The 23,214-nt window shown below is 37.6% G+C and overlaps 6 protein-coding genes and 2 long non-coding RNA genes across 13 annotated transcripts in view; 3 read left to right on the top strand and 5 right to left on the bottom strand.

Annotated features, from left to right (window-relative positions):
- Positions 1-1,512: 1,512 nt before the first annotated feature.
- LOC124182423 (KICSTOR complex protein ITFG2-like) lies at positions 1,513-6,381 on the bottom strand. 2 transcript variants are annotated; one of them, XM_046569708.1, is made up of 8 exons: positions 6,101-6,381; positions 5,593-5,635; positions 4,556-4,934; positions 4,232-4,463; positions 3,821-4,140; positions 3,000-3,739; positions 2,617-2,851; positions 1,513-1,787 (listed from the first exon to the last, which is right to left on the bottom strand). In XM_046569708.1, the coding sequence occupies exons 3-8, from the start codon at positions 4,700-4,702 to the stop codon at positions 1,602-1,604; spliced, it is 1,860 nt and encodes a 619-aa protein (XP_046425664.1). In that variant the 5' UTR covers positions 4,703-4,934; positions 5,593-5,635; positions 6,101-6,381; the 3' UTR covers positions 1,513-1,601. The 2 variants fall into 2 exon arrangements, with proteins under 2 accessions (XP_046425664.1, XP_046425665.1); XM_046569709.1 differs by lacking the exons at positions 5,593-5,635; positions 6,101-6,381 and having other exon boundaries at positions 4,552-4,689.
- Positions 4,734-5,437, bottom strand: LOC124182028 (mitochondrial inner membrane protease subunit 2). The gene is made up of 2 exons (XM_046568805.1): positions 5,132-5,437; positions 4,734-4,934 (listed from the first exon to the last, which is right to left on the bottom strand). The coding sequence occupies exons 1-2, from the start codon at positions 5,435-5,437 to the stop codon at positions 4,734-4,736; spliced, it is 507 nt and encodes a 168-aa protein (XP_046424761.1).
- A 211-nt stretch (positions 6,382-6,592) lies between the features above and the next one.
- LOC124182414 (neutral alpha-glucosidase AB) lies at positions 6,593-11,768 on the top strand. Its single transcript, XM_046569681.1, has 8 exons — positions 6,593-6,698; positions 7,905-8,000; positions 8,276-8,683; positions 8,774-9,100; positions 9,269-9,521; positions 9,657-10,255; positions 10,389-11,347; positions 11,471-11,768. Exons 1-8 carry the CDS (start codon positions 6,682-6,684, stop codon positions 11,581-11,583), a joined length of 2,772 nt encoding a protein of 923 aa, XP_046425637.1. The 5' UTR covers positions 6,593-6,681; the 3' UTR covers positions 11,584-11,768.
- LOC124182446 lies at positions 11,657-12,928 on the bottom strand. Its single transcript, XR_006870762.1, has 2 exons — positions 12,548-12,928; positions 11,657-12,455 (listed from the first exon to the last, which is right to left on the bottom strand). It is a non-coding gene; the product is annotated as an uncharacterized LOC124182446 (long non-coding RNA).
- Positions 12,929-13,502: 574 nt separating this feature from the next.
- The window catches only part of LOC124182450, a 26,472-nt gene continuing 16,760 nt past the window's right edge, over positions 13,503-23,214 (top strand). The window contains exon 1 of the long non-coding RNA XR_006870767.1: positions 13,503-13,664. This is a non-coding gene — a long non-coding RNA (uncharacterized LOC124182450). The remainder of the gene's footprint in view (positions 13,665-23,214) is intronic.
- Positions 13,887-17,191, bottom strand: LOC124182422. 2 transcript variants are annotated; one of them, XM_046569706.1, is made up of 8 exons: positions 16,978-17,191; positions 16,747-16,893; positions 15,909-16,543; positions 15,615-15,826; positions 15,214-15,355; positions 14,831-15,002; positions 14,263-14,742; positions 13,887-14,176 (listed from the first exon to the last, which is right to left on the bottom strand). In XM_046569706.1, the coding sequence occupies exons 1-8, from the start codon at positions 16,986-16,988 to the stop codon at positions 14,044-14,046; spliced, it is 1,932 nt and encodes a 643-aa protein (XP_046425662.1). In that variant the 5' UTR covers positions 16,989-17,191; the 3' UTR covers positions 13,887-14,043. The 2 variants fall into 2 exon arrangements, with proteins under 2 accessions (XP_046425662.1, XP_046425663.1); XM_046569707.1 differs by having other exon boundaries at positions 16,077-16,543.
- LOC124182421 lies at positions 17,380-23,189 on the bottom strand. 4 transcript variants are annotated; one of them, XM_046569701.1, is made up of 10 exons: positions 22,867-23,189; positions 22,515-22,708; positions 22,169-22,383; positions 21,782-21,925; positions 20,891-21,522; positions 20,579-20,799; positions 20,267-20,402; positions 19,973-20,132; positions 19,305-19,781; positions 17,380-19,111 (listed from the first exon to the last, which is right to left on the bottom strand). In XM_046569701.1, exons 3-10 carry the CDS (start codon positions 22,177-22,179, stop codon positions 18,949-18,951), a joined length of 1,944 nt encoding a protein of 647 aa, XP_046425657.1. In that variant the 5' UTR covers positions 22,180-22,383; positions 22,515-22,708; positions 22,867-23,189; the 3' UTR covers positions 17,380-18,948. The 4 variants fall into 4 exon arrangements, with proteins under 4 accessions (XP_046425657.1, XP_046425660.1, XP_046425661.1 ...); XM_046569704.1 differs by having other exon boundaries at positions 22,589-22,708; XM_046569705.1 differs by lacking the exon at positions 21,782-21,925.
- The window catches only part of LOC124182444 (cysteine-rich PDZ-binding protein), a 1,333-nt gene continuing 853 nt past the window's right edge, over positions 22,735-23,214 (top strand). Inside the window, exon 1 of the mRNA XM_046569746.1 lies at positions 22,735-22,921. The gene's annotated coding sequence lies outside the window, so the exon portion shown is untranslated. The remainder of the gene's footprint in view (positions 22,922-23,214) is intronic.

Below are 23,214 nucleotides of genomic sequence, written 5' to 3'. Positions count from 1 at the left end.
GTGTATTACCATTATTATCAAGTATTAATATAAACTGTGCTGCCATATGTATTATATGCTTGATTATCAAACCTTTTGAAAAAAATTAACGCTGCGTGGTATAAATTTCGAAAATTTTCTCACCAGTTGTCAATAATAAAATACGAAATAACGCAATAAAATAAAATAAACTTATGTTTACTTATACCTATACACAGCATTTACCGGATAACGAGTTTGTGACTTAGGAATCCAGTTTATTTCCATATAGAGAACCGTGCCACTGTATATGATAATCACATTAAACAATGGCTCGTAATATCAGATGTGACATTTTCCCAAACATGTTGTCTCGCCGTGCTACCATAATATCGAAATTTTCGACGCTAATTGACCTGAACCGCTCGAAACGAATTTTTCCGTAATTTGAACGAAAACGTAAACACAGCAAAAAAATATACGTATTCAAAAAATTCGATGCACATGCGATTGAAATATCATCGAAGTCGCTAATTCGGTAATAATAACATCGCTATTGCTGGATTGATCGAGTAATTAAAAGTCGAACACGCCGAAAAAGCATAAAATATCATTATTGATTGTTAATTAAAATGGCATTGAATTGGAGTTACCTGTATTTTGAAATATTGTTACGCTACTATGATTATTATTATTATTATTACCAATATTATGTAGAAATGAATTAGTTTCTACGTAGACGTAGATTTATTACGAATCCATAGATACGATATCCTTTCACTGTGATACAAAGCAGGACTTGTTTTTTCTTCTTTCAAGGGGTTGTACAATCTTTATACTAATACGACTTGAAAAACAAAATCATTTACTCAACAACAATGTTAAATATTGTCCGATTAATATATTATACTTCATGAGTACGATCGATAATTACAATAACTCATAAAACGAATAAACGATCAACTGTCAAAAAAAATTTCACCAATTATAATTAAATTAACCGCATCCCTTGGTACAGTTGGTACATTTAGTATTTCTGTAATTGAATAATTTGTAATATACAAACGTATATTAATAATGTAAACAATAATTCAACGCAATATTAGTTCTGATTATCAATGAACTTCCTCCACTTACACTCACTTTCAAATAACGGATTATATCTATCTTCACATTTTTTAATTGCACAATTCAGATTTGACTCATTACGCCTTCTAATCGCACGCCTCACTATATGGAACCATGTATCATAAATCATTTAAAGTTGATCCATGAATGAACGATTGATAAATGACAAATCACTTCGAATGAAACCGTGATAATTCATTCATAATCCGAGTTTCATTCACAGATTAATTTACACCGCAATTCATAAATATCCCGCAGGATGTCGGTTTGAAAATCCGAAATTCAAATCTCACAAGATTTGAATTGTTTACTGTTTTTTACGCTGATCTATAGATAGAGATCAGTGATTTTTTAGCTTTTAACCACATTTCTTAATTCATCTACTTTAAGGATTTTCAAATGAGGAATAAAAAGAGAGAAATGACATAAAGTAACAAGTAGTTTATTTAATTTTAAATAGCCTATTGGCATTTGTATAATTTGTACAATAGTACCGATTGTTTATTCTTTTATTCTTACAAACAATCATTGCTGTACAGTAACCATTCGGTCAATAGCTGCAGTTTGTGCTGTTTCCCTGTTTCACTATCCTTGCTGAACCACTCTTCCAAAATTCTTTTCTCTTTGTCATCAAGCGTGTCAAGAGGATCCAATGAGGTAACCATCATACTCGGTAAAATCACGTCGTGATACAGAAATATCTGGAATAAAATTGAACGGAGTCAAGTCGTGATATTTATTTTGTGACAATGCAGATTTCCATATACTAATTATAACCAAAAGCACACGATTGGGCAGGTTTATTACTTTGTATAAAAATTGACTTAAAATAAAAAGGAATGTATCGATATCTGTTTAATGAGTTAAAATGAAATCAATTCGATTCCACTGATCTCGGCTGGTTTCTTTTTGCAAAGTAAAGCCTCAGTTTGCTCAAATTACGTATCTGTCTGTTTGAGGCCGCGCTGACCTGGCGAATCATATACTATATATTTCGTGACGTCAAAAGCCGGGAAATTTCCTTGTCGAATCGTGCGAGAACGGGGGTAGGAATCAGACAATAAATTTTTTTAAACAGTATCTTCAATAAAAGTGTATGTCTGTATCTCAGTCATTGCTAACGTAGATCGCTGATAGTATTCTGACTTGTTGAATATTCATCGCTTCTACGATTTCAGAATATCTTTCACTTCTGACAGGGAGATAGAGAGACGTATAAAAGCACAGACGTAATTCGGGAACACCCATTCCATCAGTTATCTTTCCGTAAATATGACACGATCCGACAAGGAAATTTTCATGTGACAGAAGCCCGTTCTTGATCCACAAGAAATCTGTTTCGACTTGTAAGCGATTTCGTTGGTCGGATCTAACGAAACTGGCTAATGAAGTCAGCAGCCTTAGTTCAACGTTGAACGTCCAGAAGGGCTGTAAGTGCTTGTGAAGTCACGAAATGGATATTTACAAGCCATGTTAGCGGCGACATAATTTCCGAAAAAATACCGTCCGAAAAATTCATTTGCCACGCACTTTGTTTTGAAATGTATTGTACACTAGACAGGGGCTCGACGATCCAGATGCAACGCTGTATTTTCCAGTGCAGAAAGCTCTCACTGGTTCCTCAAACTGGAATCGTACGCTATTTTTTTGCTGGTCAAGTATGTATGTCTGACCGTCCCAGGCACAGGCGACTATCTCGTCCGTTCCATCGCCAGTAACGTCCAATCGACATAGAGCGAATATTTGGTGATCTACCTGCATCGCCCTGCGGAAGAAACATGTCATGGATAAATTAACAAGTAAATGGAGCATCGACTAGTTTTCTTTCACAGATTCCACATAAAATTTAATGTCGTAATCAGAGATATAATTTGAGCTCTGAATATAGAGCGGTACCATTTAGTCTGGCTCACCATAAAATAACTTCGTCTTGTACGAGCATAATTGTGCCGTCTAGGGTGGCCAGAGCATACGGTTTTCCCTTTTTAGCACCAACGGAATCCTGGGAGTTTTTATCATCAGTTTCGCTACGATTGTTGTTATCTTTATTGTTGTCTAGAGACGGCGAGAAGTCCTTCTGCGTTGGAAGAAGAGGCTTTTTATCTGTCCTCATGTCAAACTCACCCAGAACGACGTTACCGCCGATAAAGTTCCCGTCGATCGTGTCGATGCTGGGTGTGCCGTGCCTGGTGTAAAACCTCACATCTTCGTTGTGCTGGGCGTTAATTTCTCTCCTACGAATGATATCCACCGCGTCTAAACTCGCCTTCCTCATTTCCGGCTGAGAATAATTCCGCTTAAATTCCAAAGACGAGGCTTTGAAGACGTTCATTCCGAGTTGACTGTCGTCTGAGAAGGTGTTCTGTTTATTAGAAACACTTTTCGCCAAATACTTTGGTACCTCGGTGTCCAACGCAGACACAAATTCCTGCTTTCCAGGCTCTAGATCACCCAGAATCTCTGTCGAGATATTCGGGTTTCGCATTCTCGATATTCCCAGTGTTTCATAGTCCACGCAACTTGCTGCTACTTCACTGTTTGTCTCCGAGCTGTCAGGATCGTCGAAATTGCAATCTTCAGGGCTGCATTTTATTCTCATAAACGTTCCACCTGGCTGCGCAACTAACAAAGTTGGTGTCCCATCTCCTGTATGCTGCAATTCAGGGAGTAAAAAAGATGTCGTTATGAGTTTGGTGCAAATCAGTGTATTGTATTAGGAAAAAAGAATAAATACCTGTAGAGTTACGGTACCAATTTGATCAGCACATTCCCATTTATTTAGACCAATTAGTCTGCGAGATCCAAGTTCGGCGCTGCTAGACCATCTGTAAGATCGCACGACGCGATCGGTCAGTCCCAGGATCATTTCCACGGCCCCATCTTTGTCTACATCAGCGAGGAGAACTACTTTGGTGTTTGTAGGAATACGTTGAACGTGAACGCACTGCATTTTTCCAGACGGCTCGTTCGATTCCACATTATTGTCCATTTGATCAGAACCTGATGAGTGCATCATACTGCTCATGCCTGTGGCCACGTCCACGCTGGTTGGCCCTGTTGGCACGTTGATTTTAGAGTAAGAAACAGAGCACATGAAAAATCATTGAGTTGGAGTGACAACAGTGTTTATAGTGTTTTGACATACCAGTTGGTACGCCGAACTGATCTCCAAGAGTAGACTCCCTTATTACAGGCAAATGGCCCACCGAGCCCAGCGATGTTGCAGTTGGATTGACCGGTCGAGGACTATAGAAGATGTGGACCCATCCATCTCCACAAATTACTACTAGAGCGTTACGGCCATAGTTAAAAATATCACCCACTGTTAGGCAAGTTATGAGACCAAGACCTGTTATTTTCTGCCACAAGTCTGAACCCTGGAGTCAAATATTCTCTGGTATTCAATCAGATCAACCAAGAAGAAACGATGGTGTTCAATTGGTATCAGGTTGCACACATACTTACGTACTTTAAAAATATATAGCTCCCCTTCTGCAGTTCCAACAACCAATTCGTTATCGCCATCGTTGTCAACATCGCCTAGTGTCATACCATGTCTGAAAATTGTTCCTGGGACGTCCCATTGCAGACGTTTAACAAAGCTTACGGCCCGCATGATGGTGCTCTTTCTTGTACAGTTTCTCGTGTTAAGCAACAGACGATCTCAGGATGTTGAGCGGTAATCTATGCTCTCGTATCTCGGGAATTAAGAACTGCCAACGATTTGGAGGCCAGACAATGCAAGTAGCCTTAGCCGTTACCAAACCTAGTGAGATTGGACCAAAGCTATTTGAGTCCATAGAATGACCTGTGTGATCTCCCTCGACCCAACAGTGACCCTCTGGTACCTACGGATGATGATGTACAAGTTGAAGCACTTCTTGTCCGGACTTATTGATGAAGAATCCATTAGGCTTAATAATTTTATGCCATGTGGATCCTGAAATCTAATCATTCTTAGCTAATGAACTTAAATTTGATAGTATAATCAACTATAATTATATAAAAAATTAAATGTCGGGCAGTTTAATTCAATTTCCCGGACCTGTACGAAGTCTGTCTTGTATCCGATGGTGCCAATGACGTCGCCAGGTAGTCCGATTACACGCTTTATTAGTTTTTGATTAGGAAACTTAGGTGAGGACAGAGAAATTATTTCGCCTCGTTCGACTTTGAGCCCTCGAACGGCCCAGCGATTCAGATAGACGTAATCGACCTCTTTCAAGTTAGGGTTCAGCGCAGGTTGCATTGAAACACCTTCAACTCGCGCGACATATCCAACAGTGTCTAAAAAGGTTATCCCTATAGGAATTCCTATGAGGATGTTGCGCAGAAAGGGCGGTAGCCCCATGTAACCAATGAATAATAAAGATGAGAGCTTTTCTTGGCTTTAAAATGAAAGAAAATAAAAATATGTGAGAGTTATTCAGATTTGAAATGTGCAACTCTAGCAGGGTAAATTTGTTTACGTTTATTCAATTATACCATTCAAGGGTAGAAACTTACCAATCACTTTGGACAAAGCAATGGGTCGGGTGATCTCTTTAATCTGTAAAGAAAATTGCCAAATATTAAGTAGAACAGCTGAATATATTTCATAGTGGATGATACTTGACAATGGTACGTTTTTTAACAATAAAAAAAGAAAGAATTATCAAATTAAAACTTGTAGACAATGGTTAAGAATACTTAAAGTTAAGTGAGGTTAAATTGGGTTACATAAAGATCAACAAAATGTGGCAAAATAAGAAATTCAAATAAAATTCGGCAAATCGCAATGTTTTATACAGACGCTATGCTAGGCATACAGCTATGGTCCATTTTTTGTTCCAATACATTATGTTTGGTATTGTGTAGGTTAGATTCGGGCACCTTAGGCTAGGCTAACCCAAAATCTCTAGATTCTATTGTAAGCACTACAGTGGTAATACACAGCCCAGCAAAAAATCAAGGAAATACAATTTGCAGCAAAAAATCAGCACAAATAAAAATTTGCGAATCGCGTAATGCGTACCTAAACATCTAGCAGAATCCGTTACGTGTCTTTCACTTCTCTTTCATTCATTCGTTGATTCGTCTGCACACGCAGTGCGTAGGTGCAATTGTGGAAATGAATAAAACGCATATGAAATGCATATGAAATGCAGTGCAGGTGCAAACAGTTGTTGCGGAGATTCCCCGCCAACATTGTAACCGTTTCATGTAATTCAATAGTTTCCGTATATTTTAGTTATTCTATCAAGGAACAGACAGGTCTTAATTCTTTTGCAATATCAGAGGCTAGCCAGAAAAAAGGCTTAAATTTTTAAAATGTTTCCAGGACCGTACACTTAGTGTACGGTCGAGCAATTGGACCGTATGTTCCGACAGGAGGTGAAATTACCCCGCAAATACGGTCCTGACCGTACGATTGGCAACACTGCAAGGTACCGACCAGTACCGACTCTGACCGACTTCCCCTCAACTGCCACCTGCCACCCGTTCCGGAATAACCGCCATAGTACTTTGTATTGCAGACGGTAGCGCCGCCACGTTTTAGGAATTACAGTTTACGGACACTACGGCCAGTATACAGGCAGTATACCAATTGCCAATATGTCTCTGGGCGTGAGGTGAGTATCCTTTAACGATATTGTTAAAGATCCGTATTTAACTATAAATATGGATATACGAGTGCATTAAATGAGCATGATTTGAAACAATAAATCCATCTTCCAATTATAAACGTAAAAAAAATTCCCCCAGAAACGTAAAATCGTAGAAGTAATGATTATCGTATCAAGTCACCGTGGAGCCGCTGACGTGTCGCCGCGGGTTCGCGCCGGTGTTATTTGGCTGTTTGTGATAATCGTTTAGTAAATAAATTAAAAAATTTATATACTTTCTAACATTAATTAAAATCGGAGCCGTAGTATCATCATTTTATCGCTGGCTTCACGTGCGTCCAACTATTCTTGCACCTCTGACGAACCGGTTCACAAAATTTTCCATCAAATTAGACAACTCATGTAGCTTACGTATAAATTGATATTTGTCTGCCTTGTTGAGAATGAAGATAGTAGTTAATTGAATTGGGATTCATTGTTACTAATTCAGATCCTTGCGAATCCGGTTTCCTTGTTTCTATTCCTTTTCACGCCAAAACAACACACGCAGGTGTACGTGGAATTCCGATAAATTCCGGTGCGTTCGATGCATTAATTACAACATTACCTGATTGTACCTAAGTAAATATTAGCCGTGATAACGACGAAAATATCGCCGTAATTTGACGTCGTAGTTGGATAAATTTTTCCTCCAATTCTGAAACCACTGCTATCCTTATTTGAATAAAAAATGAAAAGTAATATCACATTCACTGTTTGTACAAGTAGTGATTGTCGGCCCATGAACATGTATCGGAATGAGGCTCAGTAGCAGCAAAGTGAAATTTTATCGTAATTACTTCACAATAATTTTTGTGGTGTAGTACATCTCTGCATAATTCTCTTATCTTGAAAAGAGAGTTTAGCTTCTACCTGAAATGCATGTTTATACACAAAAAGATATGGATACATTATAGTGTAAACAAAGATTAGTTCTTTTAGATACGGCGAAGTTCAAACGCGAGTTTAAACTTTGCTGATATAAGTTTTCCCTCTGTGTAGCTCATTGCTCTTCGAATCTAATTGGCATCCGTTTAAATAGGAGTTTTTTTCTTTGTTTCAATTTTTATTCAAAAATGTATATTTCATAGTGTGGCTATTCACCAAAATCGTTGACAAAAATGCAAAGAAATAAAAGGCTCAAATATTAAATTTTTTTTTTATTTTCCTTAGATTTGGGCTGTTTCTGGCAGCACTCAGCTGCGTCTACTTGGTCAGCGGAGTTGACAGAAACAATTTTAAAACATGCGAACAAAGCAGTTTTTGTCGGTGAGTATCGATACACTTAAAACAGAAAGAAATTAATTACTTGTGGTTGGAAATGATGCAGTTTTAAAATCAGTAAGAATGAAAAAACTACTAGATCGTAAAATTATATAATTTGATTTATAACGAATTATATCAGTTTTGAATTTACCCTCTTGCCACGCCAAAGTTCAAGCCCATTAAATGTATCTATCATATATTCTGTACAACATAGAAGTTATCAATCAACTCATTGGAAATAACTTCAATTCATTCTATTCTGCTACACCTGTTTATAGGCGTTGCCGAAAAGTTGAGCCAGGCAAAACGCCTTACAAACTACTGAACACGGTCGAAGTTCGAGAGACGGATCTGAGCGGTGAATTATTTAACCAAGATACAGGAGTTGCATACATTCTTCGGTTGACAGGATTGGCGGACAACACATACAGGGTTTGGATAAACGAGAAGAATCCATTACATCCAAGATTTGAGGCGACATTTGCACTCCAGAGTGATCCTGTGCCAAAGAAAATAAAACTCATTGAACAAACAGCAGAGTATATTGTAGTTGGCACTGATCATACCAAGGCTAAGCTCTTTTTCAATCCGTTCAGAATTGACTTTTATCGCGGTGAACAACTTGTTCTCTCTGCCAATGCGAGAGGACTCATGCGGTTTGAACACATACGCACTAAACCAGAGCCGTAAGTTCATTTTCATTGACCTACTGAAAACGGAAGTTTTAACCAGTGAATGATAGGATTCAACTGATATCGGACCACCATTTATTACAGGAAGCCTGAGGGTGAGGAAGGAGAAAAGCCTGCTGAAACTAATCCCGAATTTCCAGGAGACGGCGCAGACTCTGATCCTGGAGCTTGGGAGGAGAATTTCAAATCACATCACGATTCCAAACCTTTCGGGCCAGAGGCTGTCGCACTAGATTTCAGTTTCATAGGGGCTGAAAATGTTTATGGGGTTCCAGAGCATGCTGGATCATTTGCGTTGAAATCCACAAAGAAATCTGATCCTTACAGACTTTATAATTTGGATGTTTTTGAATACGAAATTGACGACTTTATGTCGCTCTATGGTGCCATTCCTGTTGTCTTTGGCCACGGGTAAGTTCCTCGTCTTTAACATCCATAAATAATATTAAATAACTGATAGATTTTTTTACAATGTAATTTTGAAATTTATTCGTGATATATACGAAAGTATCCTCAAATGGAGCATTTATGAAGTCTACATTTTAAAATGAACTATAATTAGTAGTTTTACTTCAACAGTAAGGAAAGCGGAACGTCAGGAGTTTACTGGCAGAATGCAGCTGAAACTTGGGTGGATATAACATCCAGCGCTGATAACAACGTCGTTGAGAGCATCGTTAACTTCGTTTCTGGGTCTGCTAAAAAGCCCCAAGTTGACGCTCACTTCATCTCTGAGTCAGGCCTAATCGACGCATTCTTTATGCTAGGACCTAGTCCCTTGGATGCCTTCAGGCAATACACACGTTTAACTGGATCTGCTCCTCTCCCTCAGGTATTGTGAATTCACGATTAATAAACGTCAGATTTCTTTGTAGAAAAAACTCACTAAAACTCATACATATCTATGTGGTGTGATGTTGAATTCTCAATGAAATTTCTTCAATTTCTGACATTCATTCCATTTCAGATGTTTAGCTTAGGGTACCATCAGTGTCGGTGGAATTATAACGACCAGGACGACGTGCGTCAGGTGGCTGAGAATTTTGACAAGTACGACTTACCGATGGATGTAATGTGGCTGGATATCGAGTACACTGATGGCAAGAAGTACTTTACGTGGGATACCCGTAAATTTTCGCAGCCTCTAGAGATGGTCCATAATTTGACAGAAAAGGGTAGAAAACTGGTGGTGATTATTGATCCTCACATCAAGCGAGACCAGAACTACTTTCTCCACAACGACGCTACAAATCTTGGTTACTATGTAAAACACAGAGATGGAAAAGACTACGAGGGATGGTGCTGGCCAGGTGCAACCTCGTACATCGACATGTTCGACCCTAAAGTCAGGCAGTACTACATCGAGCAGTACAATCTAGACAAATTCACGGGAACTACCAACGACGTTTATATTTGGAATGACATGAATGAACCGAGTGTGTTCAATGGACCCGAAGTAACAATGCCGAAGGATTTGATACATTATGAAAATTGGGAGCACAGAGATATTCACAACATTAATGGAATGATGTTCACCTCCGCGACTCACGAGGCTTTATTCCGAAGGTATTATACCTTCTACTTCACGTTGAACACTGTTATTGAGAATATTTGACTGAACTCATTTTTCCAGTCCCAAATTAGACCCGTAAATACAGTTAATTGATAGATATTTGATTCGATCAATGTTTTTTTCCAGGTCTGGCGGTTCCCTGCGACCATTCGTATTGACACGATCCTTCTTTGCTGGTTCGCAAAGATACGGTGCCATGTGGACTGGAGATAACACAGGTGAATGGAATCACCTTCGTATCAGCTACCCGATGTGTCTGTCCTTGGCGGTATCCGGTTTCTCTTTTTGCGGTGCAGACATAGGAGGCTTCTTCAAGAACCCGGACAATGAGTTGTTCATAAGGTGGAATCAAGCAGCTGCTTGGCTGCCGTTTATGCGTCAGCATTCTCACATCGAGACCAAGCGTCGTGAGCCTTGGGTTTTCGGTGACAATACTCTTGGAATAGTTCGTGAAACTCTCAAGAGGCGCTACGCCTATTTGCCCTTGTGGTACACATTATTTAGGGAGCATGAAATCAGCGGAATTCCAGTTATCAGGCCGATTTGGGCTCACTACCCAACCGAGTCTGCAGCTTTTACTATCGACGACGAAATCTTGGTTGGCGATTCGCTCCTCGTTCGTCCAGTTCTAGAGCCTGGATTGACAGAAGTTAGCATCTACTTCCCTGGAGAGGGTAAGATCACTTGGTACAACATTGACACGATGCAACCGTACAAGCAGCCTGGTGCTGTCAGTGTTCCGGTGACGATGGAGCGAATCCCAGTCTATCAAAGGAGTGGATCAATTGTTCCAAAAAAGAACAGATCCCGCCGAAGTACAGTCGCTATGAAAAACGATCCCTACACGCTGATGGTAATCGCAGATGACGATGGATCCGCTACAGGCACTCTCTACATCGACGATGAATCCAGTTTCGAGTACCGTCATGGAAAATACTTGTACATCAGGTTCACTTTGACTGGTTACAAGCTGACATCCAGTTTCATGGATAAACTCGCAACCTATGACACTAAGAGCTGGCTGGAGAGGATAGATATCGCCAATCCACCAAAGAACGTCAAATCGGCACAATTGACCTCGAAAAGTGAGTTGGACATTATAATCCTGAGATATTTGCTGAGCTTTCAGATTTACTTTAATTTTTTATCAAAATATATCGCCTGTACTGGAATATTTTCCAATCATGAATTCAAACTTCTTTTTTCAGCTCTAGGCATAGTCGAGCTGGAGGCCAAATACAATCCCCGAAACAATGTTCTAACTGTGCGTAAACCTGGAGTGAATATGGGTGAGGAATGGAGTATAGAGTTGATTCATTAGTTGACAAGTGAAGTCAAAAACTTGATATACCTATATTCTAGTGAACATTTTACATTCGATTTTTCAAATCTCACCTGAGTGACAAACACACACCTGAATAACGTAAGGCAGTAAATAGTAAAGCATAATATCGACATAGTTTAAATAGATGCTACAATGTAAATAGATGTGAACAAATTGATTTACACGTTTCTTTGTTTTATTATCATCAACAACACGAGAACATATTTCATAAAACACTTTTGTAATACATAAATGCGTTACTACGTATTTACGCAATAAAAAAAAAAAAAACGAAAGAAAAATTTAATAACTTAAAGTACCAATGAACATAAAATTTTTATGGCAGTTACCGAGGGATTGTATGGTTTTAAACACTATATAATTTAAATTTACCTATGCAAACTGTCTGTGAGCCTGTCACTGCACGCTTCCTCTGAACCATCGAAAATACAGACGAATGTTGTCAATTTCGAGCAATTATAAAGCAGGTATTTAGATTATGTCATTTTACTAATAGTGTTGCACGGTGGTCTTTCAAGATTGATGTAAGTTTTGCTAAGCTCAAGGTTTTTGTCAAGCCAGAAAAATACATCAGACAGTTCGCCAATGATTTTCTCATAGGGTGTGAATTCCTTCAAGTTACGAAAGTACATTATTATTCATAAAACCTGGTTTGTGTAGTAGCAACTACTTCGGATATTGGTATTGCGTAACTCCAATTTCTCCATACGAGTATATCGTCTTCCAATTTCGATAAAAAGTTTCCATTCCTGATTGGTATTGATGACAAACTCAAGGCTCGAAAGTTTCTCCAGCCTGCAATTAAATGCAAAGCATCCAACTCCCATTCATCGTCCCACTCTAGTAGGCTGAAAGTGAAAAAAATGGTTTGTGCAGTTCAACTTTATTATTTTTATTTAGAGGAAGTTTTTTTTTCTTTGAATAAAATGTTAATACAAACTCGCTCTTAGCCTCCAGTTTAAAATCTCTTAAATCCGGCGTGTTTTGAACGACCATTTAGAAAAAGATAACAGTTATTATAAGGGAAGTTGGCCTTAAACTCGAATCACTTCTTTCAACCAATTCACTGTATACGGCCTAAAATGCGTGGCTACTGAGAGTTATGAAGGCGGAAGAAACGTGGAAGGGGAATCTCTGTTAGAATGCAGTGAGGTGGACTAATTTCAAATATTTAGAATTTCGATGTTTGATACTCTATTCCACTTGCGAGTCGAAAGTCATATCGAAGATTTTGTACTTCTGGTCTGTTTGCCGCCAAAGTTCCAGCACGTCGTCGAATGTTTCACGGTCATGTCTTCGATAATTCGAGCTGTGAGCGTCGCGTCGATTCGTACTTTCATATCTTGGACATTGAATTTGCGTTGCAGCTATTTATTCCTTTACATGAACATGGCTGTGAGTTAGAAGAAAAAGTAGGGCTGCTAGCTGCTCCATCTTGAAGGTAAGCAGTTTGCTGCATTTCATTCGAGGGTTAAACTTTTACGCGAAAGCTGGAACAAGCCTTGTCGTAACGTTCGAATTATTACCTTCGAGAGTCGGATGTATCGAGGTATTTAATACGAAAAATTAACATAGATTCATTTCGTATAAAATACTGAAATCCCACGATCATCTACACGTATTAATGTGTAAATATCACGACATAGGCACAATGACATAATTACGCTGTTCCGATTCTTCCTTTGTTTTGTTTGCCTAACAACTTTCTTGTCTTGACTCTTTTACACGCGAAAAGCCGAATTTTCAGCTATATTTCCAAACACTACTTCCTTACGAAGCCTGTTGAATTTCGCTGCGATATCATGCGTGAAACGATTCATAGTGCAGTAATCAACAAAGTAAAATAATACACGGCAGCATATGGTCGATGAATCAGTCTTTTAACCAAATTTTTTGGACATTTGAGCAGTGTAAGTGACGATTTGATCGCACGAGGTAACAACAAAACGATGAGATGGAAGAATCAGCTGCTGATTGGAGCCTGAAGGTCACCGCGATGCAACCGAGTGCACAAAACAGTGAAGCGGGCTGACAGCGTGCAGACGTCAAGGCGATCGGTAAGTTTCGCAATGAATTTCTTTTTAATACTCCGGTAATTTTCTATGTATCAGTGTGATAATACCGTTTCAACAGGTGAACAAAAACTTCTATCATTAGTTTCCTTTATTAAACACATAAACGACAGCTGAGGAATATCGCTGTTACACATAATGACATATGAATAATAACATGTTAAACGTTTACTAAATACAATGATAATAATACGGATAATCATTGCGTCGAAACATAACGTTTTTACTTTTATTTTCATTTACAGAAACCAAGTCTTATCACATTTACTCATCTTGATTGTAGTTGTGAAATTTTAGAATCTTTTTTTCTGTAACTAAAACTTCACAATGATTATCCAAAGATCTGCGCGTAGTAGGCGTACTTTTACATCGTAACGGATCTGATCAATTTATGTGGAAATTTGAGCAGTGACAAGTCTTCATAAACGATATTTTGCGGATAAGGGCCAGCAACTACTTGAAATTGCAATTTCGGCCGGTTAAACAGAATTTTCGATCTGCAAAATGAAAGGAGAAATATGTGAAACGAAAGTGTAGATTGTTCGAATTTTTGCGTGATTTGGAACACAATATTTCAATTTACCTTTGCAAAGTATGCGTAAGTTCGTTACTATATTCTTTGTGTACGCCGTCGAAAACACAGAAAAATATTGCCAACTTTGGGCAGCAATAAAGCAGATGTTCGATAGAGGATGTCATTACACACAGCGTATCGCTTGGTGGTTCCTCAGATTTGACACTAACTTTCCTGAGTTCTGGATTTCTTCCAAGCCAGAAAAACACTTTGGATACCTTTCCCACGTTTGTTTCGTGAAATGTGAATTCTCTCAGATTTTGAAGGTGCATCACCATGTGCGAGAGCTCAGTTGTGTAGCAGCAGTCATTCGTTGTGCTCATATTGTATAACTCCAATTTCTCTAAATGCGTACATTTTCTCCCAATTTGTACGAGAAACCGTCCATCCTTTATTGGTATCGACGACAAACATAGGGCTCTGAGATTTCGCCAACCTGAGATCAGGTGCAGCGAATCTAGGTCCCATATTTCATGATAATGACGTGTACTGAAAGCCGAGAAAATTGTCACTAAGTTTACGGTCATCTTTTCTAACAGTAGAAGATTTACATTTCAATAAAAAATTTGAAACAAACCATATAAACTCTCGTTTAGCCTCTAGTCTAAACTCTCGCAAATTTGGCGTATTTCCTACAAGCATTTTGAAACATGAATCTAGATTTGTATTCATCAGATCACCAACTTTCTCAGTAGATGCATTACGTTGTTTCAGATGCCTCTGAGGATGTACATTTGGCTTAGTAACTGCTGCAATTGTGAAAGTATAATCCATTATATCCATTGAAGGTTGATTATTAATTCTTGATGAGTGATTCAAGAATTTGATTGGGTTGATAAATTAGACGTAATAGTAACATATTTCAAAAGCCAGTTTCATTTGGAAAAACACCATTGGCACTTGATGTATCATCGTGTCTAATTGGTAATCAAACAGTAAAAGCTTAATCGATAAACTTACATTCTCTTTTTATCAGGTTACAAAGCACAAGTTCTGTCAGGTTTGGAAAAGCACCCGCGACTAAGTGTAGGTCACATTCTGGTGTTATAGGATGGTACATATTGAGATAAGATATTTGCTGTTTGGCTTCATGTATCATCCCCTGAAATATTTTAGATGCACAGCGTGTTGCAAAGAAACTGAATAATTTATATGCTCCTTCACTTTTTCACTCTCTTTTTTTTAGCAGGAAAAGATAACAGTTATTAAAAGGGATGTTGATTGTGTTTTCACATGAATGGTGTGACTAACTACATGTCATAACTGTGGCAATAGAGACGAAACACATTGATGGCATTGATTTGGGATGTATATTGCACATATAACTAAATTTCAAAATTCGAAATAATCGGAAAACCTACGGATTTGTTTAAATTTATATAATGTGACTTCATCTCGTCAATCTTCAATAGACACGGTGCCTTCATTGCTTCTCCTGATAAACAACAGTAACCATTTGGAGCATCTTCAAAGTTTTTTACAAGCAAGGTCTTCAGCAGTATGTGTGAAGTCATAAGCCAGATTCTAAGAGGCTCAGAATTTATTGATTTGTCGATGATCAGGACATTCTTTTCTGTAAAGATGATAAATTTATTCAGTTTTTTTCACACCTCAATGACGTGATTAAGAATTATAATTGTAAAATTTCAACATACCAAAGTAGAAGCCATCAACCCGATCATATGGGCCCATATAAAAATCTGTCCATAGTCTAGGTTCGGGGATAAAACATTCCACGATCTTTAATACCTCCGCTGATTTATATCCGCAATACTCGACAATCTTAAGATGTGGTAGAGGAATAAGATGTAAGTTTTGAATACCTTTGTAGTCATATACTGGCAGAGATAATTGGAATAAATGCAACTCTATGAGTTCCAGGCATAGTTGCAAACAGGTAACAACTTCGACTGAGAAATTAGAGTTATCAAAGATTATTGATAAATATCGAAGCCTGCTAAATGGTTGGTACAAAAATTTTGCAGCAGTGGTTTCCTCATAATGTACTGCTCCTAACTGCCTTGGCCAGTCGAACGATAACCGTTGGAGGTGTGTCAATGGTTGCAAAAATGTGCCCACGTCTTGAATATCTCTGAACTTTATTCCTTGTATGTTAATTTCGACGAGGTTTAATGCTGACTTTATGTAAGTCTTCAATAGGTTACTCAGTACAACTGTAACACAGTTGCTAATGTTAAGTTTGCGTATGTGTTTCTTTCTTTGCCTACTAAAACAAGAGTAGATGTCCAAGGCAGAAGTCAGGTATCCATTTGGCGAAAAGTCCAGATCCCTATTAGCGTGTGAAAAACTGTAGTCCTCAACACTTTGACCAATTTCATATAATGAGAATTTAATGACAAACTGGAGATATACGTTTGTGATTTTTCTTTTCTTTCCATCACAACAGTTTCTAGAATCTAATTCGCTAAGTGCAGAATCGTCAGTTCGTTTTTCGTTAATTCGTTAATTAAATTATGCACAGCGTGTACTAACCTCAGCAATTTTGTATCTTTAAAGACAATTCTGTAGAATTGCCGGCAAGAGTAACCAAGGCTCACACGTTCTCTAGCATTTAAATATAGAATTATGTGCACCCAAATTTCATATGGAATACGGGACACAATGCCGCCGATGTTGTTACTGAAACGTATTAGGTTATTTAAAACATTATCGTTCGTAATCACATACATAACTGTTTGTACTGTTTAATAAATTAGCCCTTACTTTTGGCTCATTTCGTCATTAAGCTCGAATTACTTCTTTCACCAAGGATCTCAACCATTTCACTGAATACGGACTAAAAACTGTTGTTGTTGAGAGTTGCGAAGATACAAAGAAACGTGGAAGGGGAATCCCTGTTATGGCGGTTAAGAAAACATGGTCCAATGTCAAACATTTCGAATTTCGAAACGTAATTCCAGTCGCTAGTTGAAATTCGTATCGAAGATTTGGTACTTCCGGTTCGCTTGCCGCCAGTTCAGAACGCCGTCGACTATTTGACTGTGATGTACAGAGAACGTCGAGGCGATCGGTCAACTTCGTAATGAATTTGTTTGCGAACACTCCGCTAGCTGTTTAATGGATCAATAGGTGAACAAAAACTTCTATTATTATTAGTTTCCTTTATTAACCATATAAAGAACGCCGCTGTTACACGTAATAACATATGAATAATAATATGTTAAGCGTCTACTAAATACAATGATTATAATAGGGATAATTATTGCGTGAAAACATGTTTTTACTTTTATTTTCATTTAAAGAAATCAGTCTTATCACATTTGCTTATCTTGATTTTTAGTGTGAAATTTTAGAATCTTTTTTTCTGTAACTAAAACTTCACAATGATTATCCAAAGATCTATGCGTAGTAGGGGTACTTTTACATCGTAACAGATTTAGTCAATAATGTCAATATAATTTATGTGGAAATTTGAGCGGTGAGAAGTCTTCGTACACAATATTTATCAAATACTTATCAGTAATAACTTAAAACTAGAAATTCAGTCGGTTTAACAGAATTTTTGATCTGCAAAACGAGAGGAGATACATGTGAAACGAAAGTGTAACTAATTCACATTTTTGCGTGACTTGGAACACAATTTTTCAATTTACTTTTGCAAAGTGTATGTAAGCTCGTCATTGTATGCTTGGTTTACGCCGTCGAAAACACAGAAAAATACTGCCGACTTTGAGCAGTGATGAAGCAGATTTTCATCAGATTTAACACTAACTTTCCTGATTTCTGGATTTGTATTAAGCCCGAAAAATACTTTGGATACCTTTCCAAGGTTTTTCTCGTGAAATGTGAATTCTCTCAGATTCCGTAGGTACATCATCAAATACTCCGATATTTGAGTCCCCATTTCGATTAGTCAAAACCGCGCCTTGCACAAGTATTGCTAACGAACTTTGAATATTGCCGATGCACACGCTTATATTAAACAGGTATCGGTGCAATACGTAGTAACGATGCAGTTTGCAGTAGTTTGTTGCTATCACCTCGTGAGGAAAAAGTTTTCGTGAATCGTGACTCTCAAATCCACTCCCGATGTTTTTTAACTAGAAGAGTAATCTATGTTCGCGATCATAAGACGAAAAATTTGTCATCAGCGGTCATTCGAACTCTTTGCGATAACTTCATGTAGCCGTTGATGCAGGGAAGTGAAGCTGTTATTTTTCCGGCGCATGCGTGATTGCTTTACCTATTCCTCTTTTTATTTATACAAAATATCACGGTGAGACTTAACATTCTTTTGATTAATTGAGATGTCGAGAAATCAGAAAATATAGTCCGATCAACCAGGTGTATAAAATGGTAGATCGTACTGTATATAATCAGTACGACGTACGAGGTATACGTTATTTCTACTACGAGCTGTTAGTAGGGAAAACGGTAAACACGATTCGAGGTGGGAATCGACAATTTAAAAACAGTTACTCAGTGAACACAAATAAATAAATCATTTGCGGTAAACTTTAAAAATAGAATATTTCCATGACACAAGAAAAATTTAAGGATATTTCTAAGACCACTGGACAACACTATAAGAATAGTTTTTGTGTATTTATATTTCGATTTAATTGATACGCGATAGTTGATTATTGATTGCATATTTACCTAAGTCTAAAAACAAGTTAATTTTCAATGACATTCCACTGTAAGCACGAGTAGAATCGCTGCATTTTTTGCACTCTATGGATGATGTGGCATGCTCATGTCGCAGGGGAAGTTCACAAGCCGGGCGTCCTCAGTTATGACGTCTTCTTTCATCATCCATTCAGAATCATCCATTATCAGATCCATAGACCAAACAACTTGGAATTGGAAATCGAGCTTTCCAGGTTTGCACTTGAAACTGCAATATAATGACAGACGGTGAAATGAGTTTCAAAAACATGTCACAGACATTGATTGTTAAGCCCCGATTAAAATAGGATCGTATAATTATAAATCGTTATCCGCTATAGAGAGTCGTACTTCATTTTCGTTAGGACTCCAAACTTCAGGGACATTTCTATATACAGTTTGCAAGCACACGTTGTAATTACCTTCTCAACATGGTCGACAGCTTTACAGAATCGGCTTCGGATATTTCGTCAATTATACATTGGAATGTAGTTAATTTTGAACAAGTTTGAAGCAGGTGTTCGATAGAGGGTATTAAATTATTCGTGGTGGTATTTTCGCCATCACTTATCACGTCAACTTTCCTGAGTTGCACATTGTTGGCGAGTGATACGAAAATTCGAGATACTTCGCCAATGTTGTCCTGATGAATTCTAAATTCTCTCAGGTTTTTGAGGTCAGCAATCATTTGACACAGTTCATCGATGTAGCAGCAAACATCCCCGGGACCGAGATCGTACAAGTCTAATATCTCCAAATGCTTGCATGCCCTTCCGATTTCAGTGAGAAAAATACCGTCCTCGATTGGTACCGATGACAAACGTAAGGTTCTGAGATTTGTCCAACCTGAGATTAGGTGCAGAGCGTTCAAGTCCCACATTTCTTCATATTCGATCGTGCTGAAGCAACATTTAAATAATTTATCGCTTTTTGTTTTGAAAACTTAATTATTTATAAAGAAAACCGTATTCATTATTTTACAAATTTCCATCATTATCGAATATTTATGATCTTTGACTCTGATCATGATTCTGGTACAATTATTGAATTATCATGATACATAGGATAATCAGAATAAAGGTTTTCGCACCTGTTATTAGTATCCAGCGTCAGGTGTTTAAGGTGAGGCGAATTCTGAACAATCATACTAAAAGATGAATCTAGATTTTTGTTGACCAGATAACCCTCTTGTTTAACTGCCTTATTATATTTTCTCTTCAGTTGTTTCCGAGAGTGTACAAAACCCGATACTATAATTGTACAGAATTGGAAATCAATGACATTAGAGGTCAACCGTAGATATATAGTTATTAAAATATTACAAAAATATTAATTATTCGCTAAAACGGTGTTCAAAAATGTTATGTGAAAGACTTTCCCTTGCCTTTTGTTATGTTGGATAAAATGAGCTCGGTGAGTTTTGGAAAAGCGGATACGACTAAATGCGCATCGCAATTTGTTTTTATGTTATGATTGATACGTAAATACGAAAGTTCATAACTTGGATCTTTCAGCAGTCGCTGAAACATTAAGAATATAAAAGTATTTCTTATCACGTCGTCGCTTAAAAATTTGAATAACTTGTTCCTCAACATATTGTCATTGTTAAATGACGTCAATTTCGGTTAGAATAATTCATAACAACCCATTGGGTTTGAGAGTTTTGTTGAAAAACTGATCGATACTTAGGGTGTACCTTTGCCTCCTCGATCTTGATAACACATATGTCTGTCTGATGAAGTAGAGATAAACAACAGTAACATTTTGGCGGGTCTTTATGGGTGACTTTAATCACTTCTATCAAAATGCGTTCTGTGAGCACAGACTGGCCAAATTCACAATAGCTGCTGAAGTGAATATTTCGAGGATTCATCCAATTTGTCTTGCATAGCTTCTTAGCAACTGGCACGTTTTTTTCTAAAAATTATTAGATTTGCTATCAGATCAAATGGGATTAGATATTGAGCGGCCAATGTTACTTTGAAATCAATTTATCACAGAAACATACCAAAGTAAAAACCGTTCTGAATGTAATACTTGGGAACGTGAAAATCAGTCCATTTCTCAAGTTCTGGAAGCAAAGTCATGAAGTATCTCTTCTCGGGGCCGCAGCAGTGTCCATAAAATTCAATGATTTCGAGACTCCTAAGTTGTTTTCGTCCGAAGCACGGAAGGTCGTCTGTTGCAGGAACATAGCAGGATTTCCTTCCAATCATGCGTAGCTCCTTGAGTTGTTGACACATTTGTAAATATCGGACAAACTTTTTTGTATGTGGTGGATGCCATATTTGTATTGACAAATACGTGAGTTTGCTAAAAGGCCCTCGTAGATCCTTGCAGCAAGGTTCAGCGTTATCTTCCATTTGTCTTGGCCAGTCGATAGAGAGTCTCTTTACATGTGGTAATAACTTTAGGAAATATCCCAACCCCTGTACGTCTTCAAATCTTGTGCCACTTATGTTTAAGTCAACTATGTTCACTGCATTGCCGATGTAATTGTTAAGCATCTGCTCCGGCTCTATAAAATTTACATTTCTCAAATTTACTCTCTGAATGTACCTGCTTGCTTTGCTGTTGTCAAAATATTGACGGATGTCAGAAACTGATGTCAGGCGCCCGTCTTTGGAAAAATCTAAATTCCTGAAATGCACAGATAGAAAAATCTTATCACAGATATTGCTTAGTGTGGGATATAATTGGATTTTCGTTGATATACGTATATATTGAATCACGTATGTAAGCTCCATTCTAATATTTGCAACTGAATCATTAAGGATGATTAGGTTGATTGAATTTTTTAACTTCAACTGAGCTGTTTCATTTGATAAGAAATATTAATCTTTTACATGGAATGATGAAAATATGAAGAGTAAATTAAAAATAGGAATTATGTATTCACCTTAATAATTTTTTCTCTTCAAATATAAGACTGTGTAATTTCTTGCATGAATTACCCAAAGGCACACGCTCTCTGGCATTCAAATGGAAGATAATTTTCATCAAAATTTCATTGGGAAAATCCAGAATGTGACAGATGCTGGGCCTAAAACATATTGTTATATAAATTCTTTTGCGTAATTAAAATATGGAAAATATTTTGTTGTTCACTAGTGAGTGACAATACACTCGACAGTGAGATGTCAAAAATTTTCTGGCTACGCCCTCCTAAATTTCAGTTTTTTGAAACATGATTGGAATGATTAAAAAGACATATTTTATTCCGATATTGTATTCCTACAGTTTGGTAAATACGGTTTGTCAATGTTTGTTTGGGTTTTTTACATACCCAGCACTCATTTTGTTCGATGTCTTTGTCAGCCTGTACGCAATTGTTGATAATTTGCACGATATCGATAGTGACTAGCAGTTCGCGGCTAATCAGGAAATCAGATACGTCAGAGCGGTGATAAGCGTATGATATAATGGGGCTCTTCTTCCAGTGTTCTATACGCCCATTGCTCACATTTGTAAACGGGAATTTCTATTTCAGGGACTTTTTATCTAAAATACGTTATTTCATTACTTCACCTGTTATCAAATATATGATCGACTTGACAATTACGATAGAACGTAAGCGAAATCTGAATAAACAGAACTTCGGGTTATTCAGTAGTAGATGCTAAATCACTTACAGTAGTGAGAATTCAATCCTAATTATTTCATTGAATTTAAATAAGTCGATATTACGTTTATTCAAATTAGTTACGCGCGCGAAAATCGAGGAATCCCCTTGAATTCGCACAAATTTCAAGTCGCGTGGTCATAGTGACTTCAGTGTTGCCAACTGTACTCGAAATTACGTCCAGTTTGGCCGTTAGCAGCGCGCCTAGGGTGTAAATTCGTGTCAAGTTGTAACATTGTAACAATAGCATTCACAGAGCTTTAACCTGAAAAGGACGCTTAAGACTGGTGTTATTTGTTTTCATCTTAACTTAACCTGCCCTTCTCAAGTTCACGAACTTTTGAAAATCAAGGACTACGTACCATCAGACGATTCGTACTGCAGTGAAATTGTGTCGATTCTAGAGCTTTAGAAACGGTAAGTACCAATCAAACTGCCTCAACTTGCCGACGCGTTCGTTTGATTCCGACACAAATATAACCTAACCTTAACCTTGACCCAGCGTTACCTGACCCAACATAGAAAATTCAGTTTTTTCACCATAAACTAGTAATACTCTATTATTGCCCGAAACTTTTTTCTTTTCTTGTTTCTGATCTTTTTTCTGATTATAAAAGCTAAATACCGTCCCACTTGAATCGACATAAAATACTGCATAAACTAGCAATTTATTCACTGCATAAAATCTGCAAATGTGAAAATTTTTTTCC

Source organism: Neodiprion fabricii, chromosome 5, assembly GCF_021155785.1.
Source record: "Neodiprion fabricii isolate iyNeoFabr1 chromosome 5, iyNeoFabr1.1, whole genome shotgun sequence".
Classification (NCBI taxonomy): domain Eukaryota; kingdom Metazoa; phylum Arthropoda; class Insecta; order Hymenoptera; family Diprionidae; genus Neodiprion; species Neodiprion fabricii.
The sequence above is the reverse complement of the archived record's forward strand: the minus strand, read 5'-3'. Positions and strand labels throughout refer to the sequence as shown.

Bases quoted from the DNA above. Each gene is read 5' to 3' on its own strand.
- LOC124182414 (XM_046569681.1), top strand. The intron at 8,684-8,773 runs GTAAGTTCATTT...CATTTATTACAG, and splicing joins ATACGCACTAAACCAGAGCC to GAAGCCTGAGGGTGAGGAAG. The intron at 9,101-9,268 runs GTAAGTTCCTCG...TTACTTCAACAG, and splicing joins CCTGTTGTCTTTGGCCACGG to TAAGGAAAGCGGAACGTCAG.
- LOC124182421 (XM_046569701.1), bottom strand. The intron at 20,800-20,890 runs GTATGTTTCTGT...AATAATTTTTAG, and splicing joins TCAGAACGGTTTTTACTTTG to AAAAAAACGTGCCAGTTGCT. The intron at 19,782-19,972 runs GTGCGAAAACCT...ATGTTGCTTCAG, and splicing joins ACGCTGGATACTAATAACAG to CACGATCGAATATGAAGAAA.
- LOC124182028 (XM_046568805.1), bottom strand. From the start codon at position 5,437: ATGGGGCTACCGCCCTTTCTGCGCAACATCCTCATAGGAATTCCTATA. The intron at 4,935-5,131 runs GTCCGGGAAATT...CATCATCCGTAG, and splicing joins ACAAGACAGACTTCGTACAG to GTACCAGAGGGTCACTGTTG.
- LOC124182423 (XM_046569708.1), bottom strand. From the start codon at position 4,702: ATGCGGGCCGTAAGCTTTGTTAAACGTCTGCAATGGGACGTCCCAGGA. The intron at 4,464-4,555 runs GTACGTAAGTAT...ATTTGACTCCAG, and splicing joins GGGAGCTATATATTTTTAAA to GGTTCAGACTTGTGGCAGAA. The intron at 1,788-2,616 runs GTGCGTGGCAAA...ATTTTATTCCAG, and splicing joins ACAATACATTTCAAAACAAA to ATATTTCTGTATCACGACGT.
- LOC124182422 (XM_046569706.1), bottom strand. The intron at 15,827-15,908 runs GTATGTTGAAAT...TCATCTTTACAG, and splicing joins GGTTGATGGCTTCTACTTTG to AAAAGAATGTCCTGATCATC. The intron at 14,177-14,262 runs GTAAATTGAAAT...TTCATTTTGCAG, and splicing joins CTTACGCATACTTTGCAAAG to ATCGAAAATTCTGTTTAACC.